Source organism: Orcinus orca, chromosome 8 (genome assembly GCF_937001465.1).
Source record: "Orcinus orca chromosome 8, mOrcOrc1.1, whole genome shotgun sequence".
Classification (NCBI taxonomy): Eukaryota; Metazoa; Chordata; class Mammalia; order Artiodactyla; family Delphinidae; genus Orcinus; species Orcinus orca.
This window is the reverse complement of record NC_064566.1, coordinates 80,370,366-80,386,441: the sequence shown is the minus strand read 5'-3', so window position 1 is coordinate 80,386,441 and position 16,076 is coordinate 80,370,366. Positions and strand designations below refer to the sequence as shown.

Sequence of the window (16,076 nt, the reverse complement as noted above, 5' to 3'; positions counted from 1 at the left end):
GAAGAACCTTTTAGTTCTCGTTCTAAATTGAGTGCCTTCGTGGTTTCAATCCCCTGATAAGCAGGGCAGCTGGATTCTACAGCAGTCATACTGGGTCACAGTTCTAAGTCACGTCAGTGAATTGATGCATAAAACTGACAACATCGTAAATCTCTTCATGGCAGGTAGGAAACGGAAATAACCAGTGCTAGTCGGTAAAACAGTTATACAATGTGAAGAGTTTTGTTCCAAGATGAGTAAGGCATACATGCCTATCCTGATTTGTTGACAGCACTTTGGGGGTTAGCTGAATTCCCACAGGGAATCATATTGTAGTTTGGTTTGGACATATTCTGGAGATAAGGGTGTAGCCATTTACCACCCCAGTCCTAGCACAATGCCATACGGGAAAGCTTGATACAGTGCCAAGAAGGTCGATCTTCCTCCTTCAGCTATAAGGTTGCCTGCCATTCCCCCACTCTGCCTGATGTGGCAGAGACCATGAGGCAAAAGAGAGAATGACTTTGAGCCCAGTTTTCCTACTTAGTATTCACTTTGAGTGAGTAATACACATCTCAAAAGGGTGGGCGAAAAAAAAAGAGGGTGGGGAACAACGACAGGTAGTCCTATGTATCATATGCCTAGCAGAGGGCTGGCTGAACTCAAGTACACTCAGTACTGTCACTTCCTTCCCATCCCTCTCTGCCTTCCACATGCCACAACCCCTTCCTGCTAATAGGTGTTAGACAAAATATATTCCCATCATCACAAGCAACAGCTTTGGCCCTCTGCATTAGCCCTGTCCATAGCCCAGTAATGCACAGCCAGCATCAGTATTTATCTCAAGGTGACACTTGTAATGGATGATTGGTGCACTTCTTAATCCATTTACATAATCCTTTCTGCTTTGCTTGCAGTTATTTTCAGGGCTTTAGCAGCAATAAAATGGTTCCTTTCCCAAGACAGAGTTCATGCACTTTAAATCTGGCTTGATTATAGCTAAACTTATGACATGTCTTTACAAAGGAAGGGGAAAAAAGCAATAAATTATGCACAGTAATTATTTAGCATTTATTCAGCCCCCACAGTGTCCTGGGCTCAGCATATAACAGTTGGGGGAAAATCCCTGCCCTTGAGAATCAAAGGCACTCAAGGCAGAGCATTAGTCCAATTGCCATTTAATTCCTTATTCAAGGGGTCATTGACCGTATGGCCAGCCTTTTAGCTGACTTCATGGGGTTAAGTGGACTCTCCACCCACTCGTGCCTTCTTTTATTTCTGTTTCATTCAGATGCATTGTACTGACAGCATCCTTAGCCTTTGACCTCTACCCCAAAAGAGCACTCCTTACCGTTCCTCAAGCAGGTTTGGTTTAGGACTAAGACATTTAATGGGGCTAGAATCCAGAGTAAGCCTGATGATAACTGCCTAACGTTTGTGGGATTCCTTCTGTGGTGGCCTGGCTGGTGACACGGGAAATGCACTCGGAAATGGTGTGGAACCCGGAGGTGGTGGGGTGGGGGGGGGGACAAAGGACGTTCTTATAACTGCATTCTTGTGAGAAGATAGTCATGTACATTCACCCGCCAGATAATTTGGATGCCAAATAGATGGGTGATTAGATGGATTTTGAGACCACAAATTAAAATGTAATTTATATACTACAATAATACAAATTTAACTCAAGTAAAATATTAATGACTAAAATTTGAAAATTTAGGGTGATGCTCTTAATTCATAGAAGTCCCAATAACCAACCGCCCCCAGATAATCATTTACATAGAATAATGGCCAAAAGAGAGAAATAGAGGAGAAAGATCTGAAAAAAAAATTTTTTTAAATTATTGACCATTTGACTTTAAAGGAAAAAATTGAAGGAAAAATCAAAATGAATCAAGATGAAAAAAATAATCAGCATTAATTAATACCAGGCACACTGCATTCAATACGTCAAATATTGCTGTGAAATAAGTATAGTTATACTATTTACATTTTATAGATGAAGAAGCAGAGGTTTGGAGCAGTCAAGTAACTTTCCAACTAAAAGGAGGCGTAGCCATTATGTGAATGCAGCTGTAGCTTTACTGCAGAGCCCAAGCACTTAACCAGTATTCTATACTGCCATCTAGGACCCAATGCACAAATATCCATCATATTCACAACCCCCAAAAAGCCATGTCCTTTGACGTTTTGGTTGACCTCGGAGTTAAAATGAAGCCAAAACCTTTTTATTCCTCACATTTACCTGTAAAATTTCACTGCCAGGTGCATCAATTAGAGTAATTCTTCCTAATGTGTCCCTGATATAATTCAAATTGTATTTAAGTAATGGCTTACAGTCAGGAGTTATTTAGAATCAAGAAGATACACACACACACACACATTTTTTAAAGCAAAGACAATTATTTTAAATTGCTGAATGTTACATTTTCTTTCCTTGGAACTTCTTTTTTTTTTGCATTGAAAAAGTGCAAGGAAAATTGAGCCAAGATATAGATTTAGCTAAGTTTTTGAAGGTTTTCTGTTTTCTGTTTCTGTTTTCTTTGCTGTTGTTGACTTTTTTTTTTTTGAAGGGCAGATAGGATCAAAAGAGAAATTAGATTTTCCATCTTTGGTGTTTGGGAGATCCCAAGGATAGATTCAAGCCCTGGGTTAAGGCTGTCCTCACAGAATCTTCGCAGCCTGTTCGCAAAAATGTGTGCCGAGTGTGTATGCCGTAGTCGTGCACTTGCTTACACGATGCTGTGTTTCTTACAGTTGACCTGGACAGGCTCAATGATGACGTCAAGCGTTACAGTTGCACTCCCAGGAATTACTCGGTCAACTTGAGAGAGGAGCTGAAGGTGACCAATGTGGTCTTCTTTCCACGCTGCCTCCTCGTGCAACGCTGTGGGGGAAACTGTGGCTGTGGAACTGTCAGCTGGAAGTCCTGTACGTGCAATTCAGGGAAAACTGTGAAGAAGTATCACGAGGTATGCCGTTTTCAGATTTCTTTGTTGCAGTGCTGCATTCAGCCCTTTTCAGCTGCAAAAGTCTTGTAATCTCTAGGCTGCTGGGAAACAGGGCCATTGCGTTGGTTGTTCACGTTGTTCACTGCACAGGGGCACCTCCCAGGGGGATGACTGGGAAATTGTACTCAAGCTAAATTTGCTAAGCTAGGTGCCCTGGGGAGAGTGTATCCTGAAGAAGGGTTTCCTTTTTCTAACCCTTATTCATAATATACTATGTGGGTTGACAACAGTCTTGTTAGTATACACAGTCAAATGTATGATGCAGTAATTTGAGAGCTTACTTGGCTTCCTTATAGAAATATGATGGGATTCATTTACAGTGTATGACTGCAAATCTAGGTTATGTTAAGAAAATGCTAAGAGCCAAACTTTAATTCAATCAAGTCATTGAAAAATGAAGCAAGGTAAAGATAGCAAAATATAAATTGTCAGAAAAGATACTTTGTTGGAGACTTTTTCATTCTCTAAATATGGAAATATTTTTCTTCCAGAAGTACTAATTTTTCCTAAATATGACTGAGTGCTCTGAGGAATCAGCTCTGAAATTATGCAAAAATAAACAAAAGTAAACCTAAAGATATAAGAGGAACAAAAATTTAAGGAGAGCAGTAAACTTTGATGATAATAACAAGGAATGCATGTAAGCCTTTACTGTGTACCAGACATCATTGTAAGCAATCATTAGCTCACTTGGCAGTTTCTCCACAATGCTGACAGGGGAGTGCTATTTTTATTCCCTTTTTATAGATGAGTAAACTGAGACCAGCAGTAGATTGACCAGCGTGACTTGGTCAGTAACTCACAGAGCCAGGACCTAAACTGATCAACTGTTTCTAAAATCTATATTCTTATCACTAGTAACACTGTGCTCTCTTTGTTAAAAATATATAGCACTTTATTGAAGATTAAAGAAACAGTGGACTTAAGGGGAGTTAGCACTGCTCTTGAAATTGACGTCAACCCTATTACTTCCTGATTTTGTGAGTCACTAAAGTTTAGAGATGCGGTTTTCATGTGCGTGAAATAGGACTAAGAAATTATATCCGATAATCCCGTACAGGATGGTTCTGGGGAATCACATAAAACGGTGCATATGAAGTGCATTTTGTAAGATGTGAAACATCTTTTTGAAATATGTCTAAAATATAAGCTAAAGGATTTCCCTGGTGGCACAGTGGTTAAGAATCCACCTGCCAATTCAGGGGACATGGGTTCAAGCCCTGGCTTGGGAAGATCCCACATGCCACGGAGCAACTAAGCCCGTTCGCCACAACTACTGAGCCTGCACTCTGGAGCCTGTGAGCCACAACTACTGAGCCCACATGCCACAACTACTGAAGCCCACATGCCTAGAGCCCATGCTCCGCAACAAGAGAAGCCACTGCAGAGAGAAGCCTGCACACTGCAATGAAGAGTAGCCCCGGCTCGCCTCAACTAGAGAAAGCCCATGTGCAGCAACAAAGACCCAATGCAGACCAAAAAAAAAATATATATATATATATAATATGTATATATATATATATATCTGTATATATATATATATATATATATATATAAAATATGAAGCAAACACTACTGTTAGGAATTATTGAGTTGCTTTTCATCAGTATCCACCAAAACAAAGGAATAGATGGTGCTCCCTAAATAAAAATCTCACGCTTTATACAACCATTTTGTTATCCTGAAAACAATAAAACAATAAGTTAGGAGGTAATTTCTGAGCTAAATGAAAAGGGATACGTCATAAGCAGTATTTTCGACTTGGGAAATGCAGGAGGTCGGAGACCATAATAACTCTGCTTACCTCAGACAGACAGGGACACACGATTTTAGACCTGCATAGAGCTGGTTTTCTTAGTCACAAGAATTTCTTACTCCACCCCACAGTTTTCAAAGTAAAAAAAATATCTGTTCTCATATCCAGAGAATGCTGTTGACTGTGTTCATTGTGTTTTATTTTTGTATGACCTGATGAACTCTAGATTGGACTTTGTCCTTTGTGTCTAAGAACGTGAATTTTGTATTGTTGAGTCATACCCTGAGGACAAATGCAGAATTCAGTAATTTGGTTCAAGTTAAAATAAGCCAGGAAGTGACAAGATCTCTACATAGTCTTAACAGTGAGGAAAAACATGTGAGTTCAGGCCTTTGATGCTTTATTTTCATCTTGACTCTCTGCTCAGATAGAAGTTGCAGTCTGATTTTTTAAATTGCTTATTGTAGAAACACAGAGTTAAACATACACCCAAAAGGACCCTCACCTCCCAGACAGTTAACTCTGAAGGAGTCTGAAGGGTCCTTTTCTTAGGTCTATTCTCGTCTCTGTACACAGTAGCTGCTACCTGTAAATTTCTGTTCACAATTAATATCTAGAAGGGGAAGCCCTTGATCTCTTTGTTCAGTCACATGAGTGGGTCTAAAATGTTGACATATTTTTGAAACTGCTGTCTAAATCACGTCTTTGAAACATGTCATGATATTTTTACTTCTCAGAGTCTGCTGAGCTCTGTACAAAGTCACTCTGCTGAGTTCTGGACAAAGGGACAAAACAGCATACCTGTTTTGTCAGTAACTGCATACCTGGAACACACACAGCTGGCACACTTCCCCCAAACTCCTAAAATACCTTTGAAATGTGTCACAGTGACCACTCTGTCCCGTGCCCTGTGGAAAAGAGCAGGAGGCTTGTTCCATTTGCAGAAGTGGGGGTTGCTTGAGCTCAGTCTCATTAGGGAAGAATCCTTATCCTCTATTCTATTAGTTCTATGTCTGTATTCTTAACTCAGAGAAATGAGAAACTGGTTTCCCCAGCTCCCGGTTGTAACTGATGAGATGTGAAATGAGTTTTCATGAGAGATGAGCACCCTTAAGGGGGTGACTAGAACTTGTCACATAAGCAGGCCTGTATGACTCCACAGATATTTCAAAGCTCAACATTTAAGGAATAAAATCCAAGAAATTAAAAATGTATAATTATAAAATTACCAATAATTAGAAATTATAAATAGAAGGAAGTTAATATCATTGCTCTTTTCCCAGGTCATGCGACTTCTCCTGTAGGGCTCTGAGCATTTTTTCACTGTGCAATAAAATGTTACCATCTTATTATTTCCTGTTCTCAAAATTTTGTAGGTATCCTGTTAAAGTATTTTTCCTTTTTCCTGTTAACTTTTCTATGCTTCTTGGAATATGTAGGATATAAAAAAATACTTTTGGTAGTGATTCTTAAAAAAGGGAAAGTTCCAGAAAACATATTGTGTAGACAATTAGAGGATGCTATTATTTTAGTTATCTTTCCTTAATAATGTGTTATGAAGGGATATTTCCTAAAAATATGGTGACCTTTTAAATTAATATTTACTGGTTTATTTTTTTATTGTTTGTTAGAAGTTAATTTTCTCTGTCCTTCCTCTCATGATTTCGTCACAATGCTGATATACCTGCACTATCTGGTAGAACTTTCTGCAGTGATAGGAATGTTCCATATCTGTACTATCCAATCTGGTAGTCACTAGCAACATGTGGTTATGGGATATTTGAAATGTGTGTAATGCAAATGAGAAACTGAATTTTAAATTTTATTTAATTTTAACTAATTTAATTTAAATAGCTACACATGGCTAGGGGATACCAATTGAACAGCATAAGCCTAGACACATCTAGGCTTATGTCTGGCATATTTACAACATCTAGAATCATTCCTGTTGCTTGAAAAAATGACTTCGGAGGATTCTTTTTATTTTAACTTTACTTTAAGTATACGAATTTTATATTAAAAATTTGCTGCCCATTACAGTTTGAGTTAGAAGATGTAAGCAGATGTTTATATATATGAAACAAAAGATTAACTAGAGGTAATAAAATGTTGAGCTTTAGACTTGAGATAAAAGAATGGTACTTTTAATTTTTACATGTTTTAAGCATCTATCATTGAAACAAATTTCGGTAAAATTGCAAATTGAAACCAGTGAGACAGGAAAGCAATTTTTTTCAAAAGGTTTCTACTCTATGGCAAAGGCAATGAGTTTTGGGGTTATGATTATAACTAACCACAACAAAAGTCAAGAAAATCTCTTTTCTATTCTTTTTCTGGAAACAGCATTTCTAGAGCTTATATGGAGTCTCCCTGCTTCTTCCCCTTTCTCCCTCTTTGAGTGAGACCATGAGACAACGCTCTTGCAGGCCTTTCCTGTGTGTTCTTAGAAGAGACAAGACAATAGAGAAAAAAAATCACACAACTCAAGAGAGAAGATGTGGGCTCACATGGGAGGCCACCTAGGGCCAGCTACTTAAAACTCCCCAGGGCCTTGAGTTTGCTCACTTACTCCCCACGATAACCTACAATTTTGAGTTCCCAGACAGATCTGAAATTATATGATATCCATTCACCTACTCTCTAAATCTTATTTTACTGAAATTGTGTTAGGAATGTAAACAAATTGGTGGTTGAAGTGCTAAGTAAATGCAAAAGAACAAAGATATATGATCTGGAACAGTTACTGTTTATAGAATGCTTATAAAAAAGTTTATTTGCTCTTCGGTAGTAATACCTGTGCTACTTATCTCTTGGGGATCCTGGTAGAATGAAAGCATCTGAAGACTGTAAAGCACTAGACAGATGTGGGTGGAATTTTCTGAGAATGTGGTTGGGCCTTCTCAGTTCTGACTCCCTTATGACCCAAATGACTCACTGGTGAAGTGATTCTCTAAGTACTATAAAGTGCATACAGCCTTTCCCTTGGAGCTCTGGCTTCACATTAGGCCTTCCTGACAAAGTTTAGCAAACCTGCCTTGGGGCATGATACTCCCCAGGTAGACAAAGACCTATCTGTGACATGAATGATAATCAATGCTAATGCAGTGCTTTGAAACTTGGTAGCCAGCTAGGCTTCCATTATGTTTTCTGCAATTGGTGGGCTGAACGTGTAGTCATTAACCCTCTAAAGTGCTGTCAAAATCATTTACCTGTTTAGTTCTCTGAAGGTAGAACTGTGGCTAAATACATCCCAAAGTGCTCACAGAAAATTTCAATTATAAGTAAATGTTCACTTACTTTTAGAGGTCAAGATTGCATTTTGAAAATTCATGAGCATTGTATAGACCCATAGTATAACCCCCGCTTTGGTCATCTTCATACTTAGCTTGTCAGCAAAACAGTGCTGAACTCTGTTATTTGTGTCTTTCTTATTGAGGACTATGTCTCAAGTTCCCTTGAAACTATCACCTGCAAGATGAGCAATGACCCAGGTAGAAAATAGTATGTTATCCCTTCTCAAAATATTTTTGCTTTTAGTCACTTTGGGTTTCAGAAAAGTTGACTACCAGCCCTTAAAAATCTTAACATTTTTCATAAAGTCTATAAGCATGAAAGAAATTAAAATGGAAGCAAAAAATATGAAGCTTTTTTTTTCTTAAGATAAGAAACTATGTGTACTGAATGCTACCTGCTTTAGGAGTTGGGTAGAACCTTAAATAAACTCTTAATCATTCAGGTTTATACAATGCATGTGTCCTGAAATATGTACTTGTGTTCCTATGTCAGCCATTAATCTGAGAACTGTCAAGGCCTTAACAACCTTTTTTATATTCCCAGTAAACAAGAACTCAACTTGTCAGATAGCTCTTCTGCCTAGTATTGTTTTATTAGCGTAATAGCTTTTCGGCAATGATTCATTCAGTGGTTTATCGGCAACAAGACGAGTAACCGTAGTTAAATATCTTTTGTGTTATGGTAATTTGCAAACTGAGAATCTTTGATTTTGTGTAGTGGTATGAAAGCTGCTGGCTCAGTCATTCTGCATTTAGTAAAAGTCAACTTTCCTTGGCTTCATGTGGTTTTCCAGATGGTGGAGAAGGGCCAAGATTGCCATTTTCACCCATAGGTGATAAGAAATGGCTGGCTGCTCTTCCATGGATTTTTATTTCAGTGTGTGTGCTTGCAGCTGCAAATGAAAGCTCAGAAAATAGGAAAGCATTTTGTGATGGTACCTATTAGTGTGTCCTTTGGCAGCTGTAATTAATTCAATGGTTCCTTTCCTTTAAAGGTGACCAGATAACCCATAGACAGTTTGCTTTCTCAGATAAAGGCTTTTCATTTTTCTTTTAACTTTTCATGCTCTCTCAAATCAGCTTTGCTTTCTTCCTCCTTTCAATGCTGTATACCTGAACCTAAGACTATTACATGGTCTGAAAGCTTTGAACATCAGTGCTGTGATCAGCCAGTAAAGCAGTCCAATTTCCACTTTGTTCAAACAACGCTTTCCTGTCTTGTCTGGAAAAGTGTCTGCCAATTCATTTTTCTCCTCTTATCAGCAAAACACATATATACTGTGCTTACAAGGCTTAATATAAAACACAGGGAAAATCCCTGAACAATCAGGAGACCAGTTAGAAAAACTGGCCAGGCTCTGCTCTCATCCCAAAGCACACACTTTCATTTGTCGTCAAAAGAGGAAGCAAATCAACAGAGCACTGATTTTATAGATATCAATCATGGCAACATATTAGGCTTTGATAATGGTCTTTTTTAAACAGAGAATATTTATCATATGCTCAGCTTCTTAGGAATCATTTTGTTACCCTGAATATTCCAACTCCCAAATCTGGTTTATAGGCTGGACAACAGTGACTAATATTAGAGAAATTCTTGGCAAAGTTGTAGGAACCCAACCCTTAACCCCTTCCAAGGCATTTTGACCAAATACGGCACAATAGGGCTTTCATATCTGTCATGGGCAGGGTATTTAATACCCCAAAATGCAATATACTCTTCATCCATTGCTTTGGTTACTTTTTTTTTCACAGAGACACAACAGCTTTTATTTTCTTTAGAGACCCAGCAGGAGAGCACATGGGAGCAGGGAAAGGCAAATGTCATTGCCATTCTGCTCTCGATACTTGAAATTTTATTTCACAATTGTGAAAGGCTTAAAAGTGATGCAAAGCATAGGCCACTTCATTTTGGCCTCTGCTTTATTTCTTGGCTTGTTTTGTTTTGCCCCGTCTGTTTGTTGGAGGTTGGGGTAGAGGAGATGCAGGGAGGACACACCGTGAACATACATGCCCATACTTCTGCACTGGCAGCATCACCCACCATGTTCACCCAGGTACATTCTTTAGCAGCTACTGTGTTCCCAACATGCTGCTGACCTGCACAAACAAAATTTCAATTTCCAGGTAAGGGCACTAGTTAGGCCACATGGAGTCAAATACTGGTTACACCAGTCACTGGTTCTGTAACCTTAATCTCTCTCTCTCCTTATCTGGGAACAAAATTAGAAAAGTACCTATCTCATAGTATTGCAGTGACATCCAAAACATTTAATAATTGCAAAGTCACAACAGTGTGTGGCATCTAGTAAAAACTCAATAATGTTAGTGATTGTTTTTGCTATCCTTGTCCTCAAGGCACTTGTAATACAATTAATAGAGAGAAAGCATTATACGTCATGTGAACTTATGTGATACATAGTGTAAGTGCAGTAGAATTGCAGGTAAAAAAGATAAGTAGCTATCAAAACTGGCATCTGGACTACCTTTACTACAATCAAGTAGTTTTGAGTCTTTATGCCTCCCTCATGAACTCTCCTAGGGCATTCTTTCCCAACCAACCCACCCCAGTTTTGTATTCACAATATTATTTTGAAGCTCTTCTACAAATGGGACTCGGTATTTCACTCTGTGTTAGCAGAGTCCAGGCTCCTTAGCTTTATTGAACATTGAACAAATGACCTGCCCCACAGAACTCTTATGGAACAACAGCGCTAAATACTAAAGTAAAGGGGACACATGAGGACTGAGGACTCTAGGCCTAGTGTCCTAATAGATGGTTTTGGTTTGTTTATGACTTGAAACAGGTAATGTGAGGATGAGAAAATTGCTGGGAAGACAATCCATAGTAAAAATTTGTGGGGATGCCATGAAAAGTTATACAGCCTTGAAAGCATCTAATCTTCATCTAGGACCAACGTATACCAAGCATCAGGTCCCCATTTCAGTTCACATGTGTGCCTGACACAGCTTTGAGACACAAAAGGAAATCGTAACCACATTGGAGAGGTGTTGGGTCCTTGGGTTCGAGTGTGCTAGAAGCCTAGAGGACAAAAGCCCTGCTCCAGCTCCAGGTTGCCAGAAGACTCTGGCACCTGGCCTCCTTTGGAATCTCAGTTCTCCTGCCTATAAATTGTGAATAAAGATACCTTCTCTACTGTGTGACAAGGTTTGTCTGAGGGCAAACGAAATAGTGCATCTGTGCAAATTCTTTGAAAACCATAAAATGCTACATAATATGTGTAGCATGTGGTGTCATGCAGAGTTTAGAGTCTAAAAGGGAAAGTAGAACAAAATCAAAAATAAAGGCTAACAGGAGCTTCAGAATATAAAACAAGAAGCAATTAAACTGACTGTGGAGTGTATAGAAAACCAGTATTTGTGCATATGATGGCAAATATTGACTTCAGTGAAGGCCACACTAGGGAAGAAGAGTTAGCTCCTATTTAAACTTAATAATTCAAAAAATTACATTTAAACCTATTAATGTAAAAAATTAAGGATATACTTTATTAATTCAAGAAATGTCATACTGTTATACAGGTATTAATGTACAAAGATCTTAGTGGAGCATGATCTGTTTCGAATTGTAATAGGTATTATATCTTAACAAATATATAAGAACATACACACATTTTCAGTTATTTATGGCCACTGATTACCTTCGTCAGGGCAAAATGTTTTAAATCAAGCAAACATTTAGCAATACCAGCATATTATGTTCATGACTTTATTCGTTGTCTAAAGAGATAATAATATGCTCAGTATTATATTTATCCATAACACATGCTTTGGTTAGAAGAATCCTTATGATAATATTTGGGACAGCACTTGGCACAAAGCAGCCCCTTAGAAAACTCTCAGTAAATACCTGCTCAGACACCTGAAGTCATCGTGGTACTGCAGGTAGGTAATGCAGGAGGCATTACTCTATGATCAGTGAACTCCATTACATTAAGGAGTTGATGATTGTCTGTAAAAATATTTATATGTGTGCAATCTAAGAGCAAGCATATAGCTTTCATTGGATCCTCAAAGGCTTAAGAACCAGTTGTCATAAAGAGAATAAGTGGTATGTAGTTGAGTATACTCCAGGCGCTTTCTAACAGGAAATGCTTTTTGTCCTAGGTGTTAAAGTTTGAGCCTGGCCATTTCAAGAGGAGGGGCAGAGCGAAGCACATGGCTCTCGTTGACATCCAGTTAGATCACCATGAGCGGTGCGACTGTATCTGCAGCTCAAGACCACCTCGATAAAAGAATGTGCACATACTTACATTAAGCACGAAAGAACCTTTATTTTAAGGAGGGTGTGGTAAGGGACCCCTTTCCCACCAGCAACCGAACTTACTATTAGCTTGCAAAGCAATGAATACAAGTGGCTGCTGAGTTTCAACCTAGCTTTGTTAGTGCCATGAGTAGAAAGGTGTATCATCAATCTCTATATCCAAGAATATAGGATTGCATTTAATAATAGTGTCTGAGGATATATATGTATATATATCCATGTCTCTGTGTAAATAGATCATATGGTTTATTCAGTATATATAACCAGGTACACCAGAGCTTACATATGGTTTAATTACCTAGACCCTTAAAATCTGACAAAATAAGGGACATAGTAAATACATGGAACATGTCTTTGAAGATTTGGAAGATGAATTTGTTTAAGTTTTGAATCACAAAACAATTTTGGATCTTGCTCTTTTAAAGAAAGCACCATGTATATTAAAAACCAATAAACGAGATTTTCTTATGCATATATCTTAATTATAAAAAAAGAAAAAATATGGCTTCTGGGAAAAGCACATTCCTAACCATTTTTCTCACGAGATGTACTACATACTTGGCTATATAGACAATAATTACCTGTCTCCAAAAGCATGTCATAATAATATAAGTGCTTTAGAAATAAAGCCATTAAGGCTTCTTTTTATGTGTCTTGCTGACACATGCAAATTCATTAACACCTATCTCCAAAAAATTCTCACAAGGTTTATTATTATAGTTCTATAAGAGACAATTTATAAGCTATAGCAGAATTGTTTCTTTTCAAAAACCTCTCCACGGAAGTAACTCCTTTGGAGAATGGCATGAGGACTCTGCATGAGCCTTTCAAAATAGTGTTCATTGAAAAATGTGGGCAGTTGAAAGTCAAAAAAGTGAGCATTGAAATATTAACATAACTGGGAATCAGATGGAATATTTGAATGGGATCCATATTTAATAATGGATACATACTCTCCAAATTATGCCAGTTAATTTTACGTATCTTGCTTTTGTGTTTCTGTCTCTTCAATATACAGACATGGATTTACAATGACATTTTATATTTGGCAAGCCATTATGGACTATTTATAGCCTAGAAGCTTTTGTGTATTAAAACAACCCAGTTTTATTGATGTAGATTCCTAATCATGTACTCACTCACCATTCAATTCAGATGAAGTCCTGTTTCTGAACTAAGTGAAATTAGATCTGGGGTCTCTGGTTCTTTCCAAATCTATGGAGCTTGTTCTAAGAAGCCACACTGGAAATTGTGGGTGCACAAGTTCGGCCCTGCTCTACAATAGGAAGCAGTCTTTGCACTGGGGGTTATTATTGGTACTTGGAGTAATTTTTCCTCCCTGGCTCCTTAATGTCTGTTAAGAGCTCAGAGACTGACTCCAGGCATAAGAAGTGATTTATCATTCTCCAAAGCAAGTCTCTTAAGAGAGTGACACTGAAATCAAGATAGCTCAGGGGCTTCTCAGAGAGAATGACAATTTTCTTCTCACCTTGAAAGAAAATAGGAGAGCCAGTTTCTTCCCTGAGTCCAGGGCCCTACTAACTACAGCCAAGTTGAGTGACGGCTATGTGACTGGGGCTCATTAAGTCCCAGTGTCAGAGGAGTGGCCTAAATATACTTGGATTTCTGAGCGTGGTGCTTTCAGGACCAAGTTCTCAACCATCCTTAGGAGCTCATTTCTGCTCAGCTCTTTGAAAGGCCAATGCTTATTGAAGATGTTCCTTCAAAAATTCCCTGAAAGCGACCAGTGTTTTTACCTCGGGGGATGACTGGTAAAAATACTCTATTGCTGAGTTGCCCGAAATCCCAGATCACAATCAGAAATAGCTGAGGCAGACCCTCTAGTAATCAGGAACCGCTCTTCCCCTTCATGCCTCTTACAAGTTTCCAATGAAAACATAGCCTTCCTGTACCAAAACCCAAATTTGTGTTATATCACTCTAGCTTGTTCAGCCGTAAGTTTGAAGAATTAGAGTGTTCTACCCAGTTTTCAATAAACCTTCCAGGTTGCAATAACCAGGATGGTTTTCAGTTAAAGCCCCATTTGTACTTTTTATTTATTAGCTGAAATGTAAGCAGGCATATTCACTCACGTCTTTTTTTCTTTCCTGAGTGTTTTATTAAAACTTCTCCCTTGGTTATCTGTTATCTATTGCACTTCTAACATGTAGCCAATAAATCTGTTTCACTGCCATCAAAGGGATAAAAAGCTCACCGTACAAATTACATTTCAAAATAAATCCTAATAAATCCTCATTTCTGCATGGCTCACACACCTGGAATAATGCCTTCTGTTCAATATGTTCTTATAGGGCAGAGCACTTTTGTAAGTAGAATTTTTCATGTTTTTTGTCATATCAGTAACATGCAGCTTTTTCGTCTTGTAGCATTTTCTATAACAAATGTAATATGCCTCCTATCTTCATGAAAAATAAATATTGCTTACGAACAAAACTACTCCATTATTTAGTACTCAACAACTGCAGTTTTAAAAGGTGCACAATGTTACAAACTTACTTCCCCAAACACATGCAGCTGCTTGGAGTGACAAGATTGGGTGATTTCTGCAGGCCTGGTTTTTCTAAAATAAACAGTATTTTAGAACATTGTTCCCTGAAAACAGGCTTTTACTTTGTCCCTTCCTGAAGCCACCGGAAACCGGAAATTAAGTGGGACTTGGGTTTTGTTGTTTTCTTGCTGATGTTGTTGCTTCTTTGTTTGACTGTTTGTTCCCTGCAGGCCTTTTAATGAAAGATATTCTCCTCTGACATTCCTTACTTTGGAGAGTACACAGCCTCTCTCTCCTTGCGGACCTGGAATCAATAACATTATGTCCACCCTCACACCTTTTCCCCTCTAGATGGACACCCCAGCTGGTGGGCAAGTGTTATCAGCTCAGTTGTTTATAATCAATACTTTATTTCATTATTTGGAAACAAACCCCCCCAAATAATGCCTGAACCTAAAGCGTACATTAAAGTGACCAAAAATATTTTAAAATAATAGATTTAAAGATCATATGTAGTTTTCCTTCATAACATGAGTGCTTTCAGCTGGACAGTAAATTACGAACCATCTCAAATCATGTGAAGGCAGATGATCAATCTGGTAGCATTTGTAAGGATTCCTGGGAAGTGATCTGTGGGAGTTGGGGACTTTTCCTCCCAGCAGGTGGGGGGCTGCAAGTATCATAGTGCATCAGAGAGAAAGCTAGAAGGCCTTGGGTATAGTGACAAGTCTGCCACTTTCTGGACCAGTTTAGGGGCTACACTCTCTATAGAGTTTGGTGTGTGACATGTTGGTGGGGGGCAGGGGCGGCGAGAGTGGGGGCGCAAAAACTGAAGAGAGCTCTTCTCTCTGCAAGAAATTTTGCTTTTGCTTCTAGCTCAGTCTTCATCATCATCCCACTGGAGACAGGATGACAGCGGCACAGGGTTGGATGAAACTCTGCCACTTTATTTAGTTTAGTGGTTTTGAGTTTGGGGAAAGGGAGTAGAGACATGTATTCTGTGGCAAGAATCAATTTTACTATCGGAAATACCAGCTAATGTGTGAGTCAAAATACGAGGAAAAACGGGGAAGGATGTAGAGTAGTTCATTTAGCTAACCTGGATTTTCATGTACAAAAATCATGCTAGCCATATATATATAAACAGTATTTTAATGCAAATACATTAAGAATTTCATTTTATTTCCTGAAAGGTGCATGTGTCCAGTTTTATATTAGTAACTCAACAGATGTCCAAAGTTTT

General features: G+C 38.4%; 1 protein-coding gene across 2 annotated transcripts in view; it reads left to right on the top strand.

The window, feature by feature from the left end:
- The window catches only part of PDGFD (platelet derived growth factor D), a 239,603-nt gene extending 224,825 nt beyond the window's left edge, over positions 1 to 14,778 (top strand). For both annotated transcript variants that reach the window (XM_004282187.3, XM_004282186.3), the window contains exons 6-7: positions 2,737 to 2,951; positions 12,168 to 14,778. In XM_004282187.3, the coding sequence (XP_004282235.1) occupies positions 2,737 to 2,951; positions 12,168 to 12,293 (341 nt within the window). In that variant the 3' untranslated portion in view covers positions 12,294 to 14,778. The remainder of the gene's footprint in view (positions 1 to 2,736; positions 2,952 to 12,167) is intronic.
- Positions 14,779 to 16,076: the final 1,298 nt, after the last annotated feature.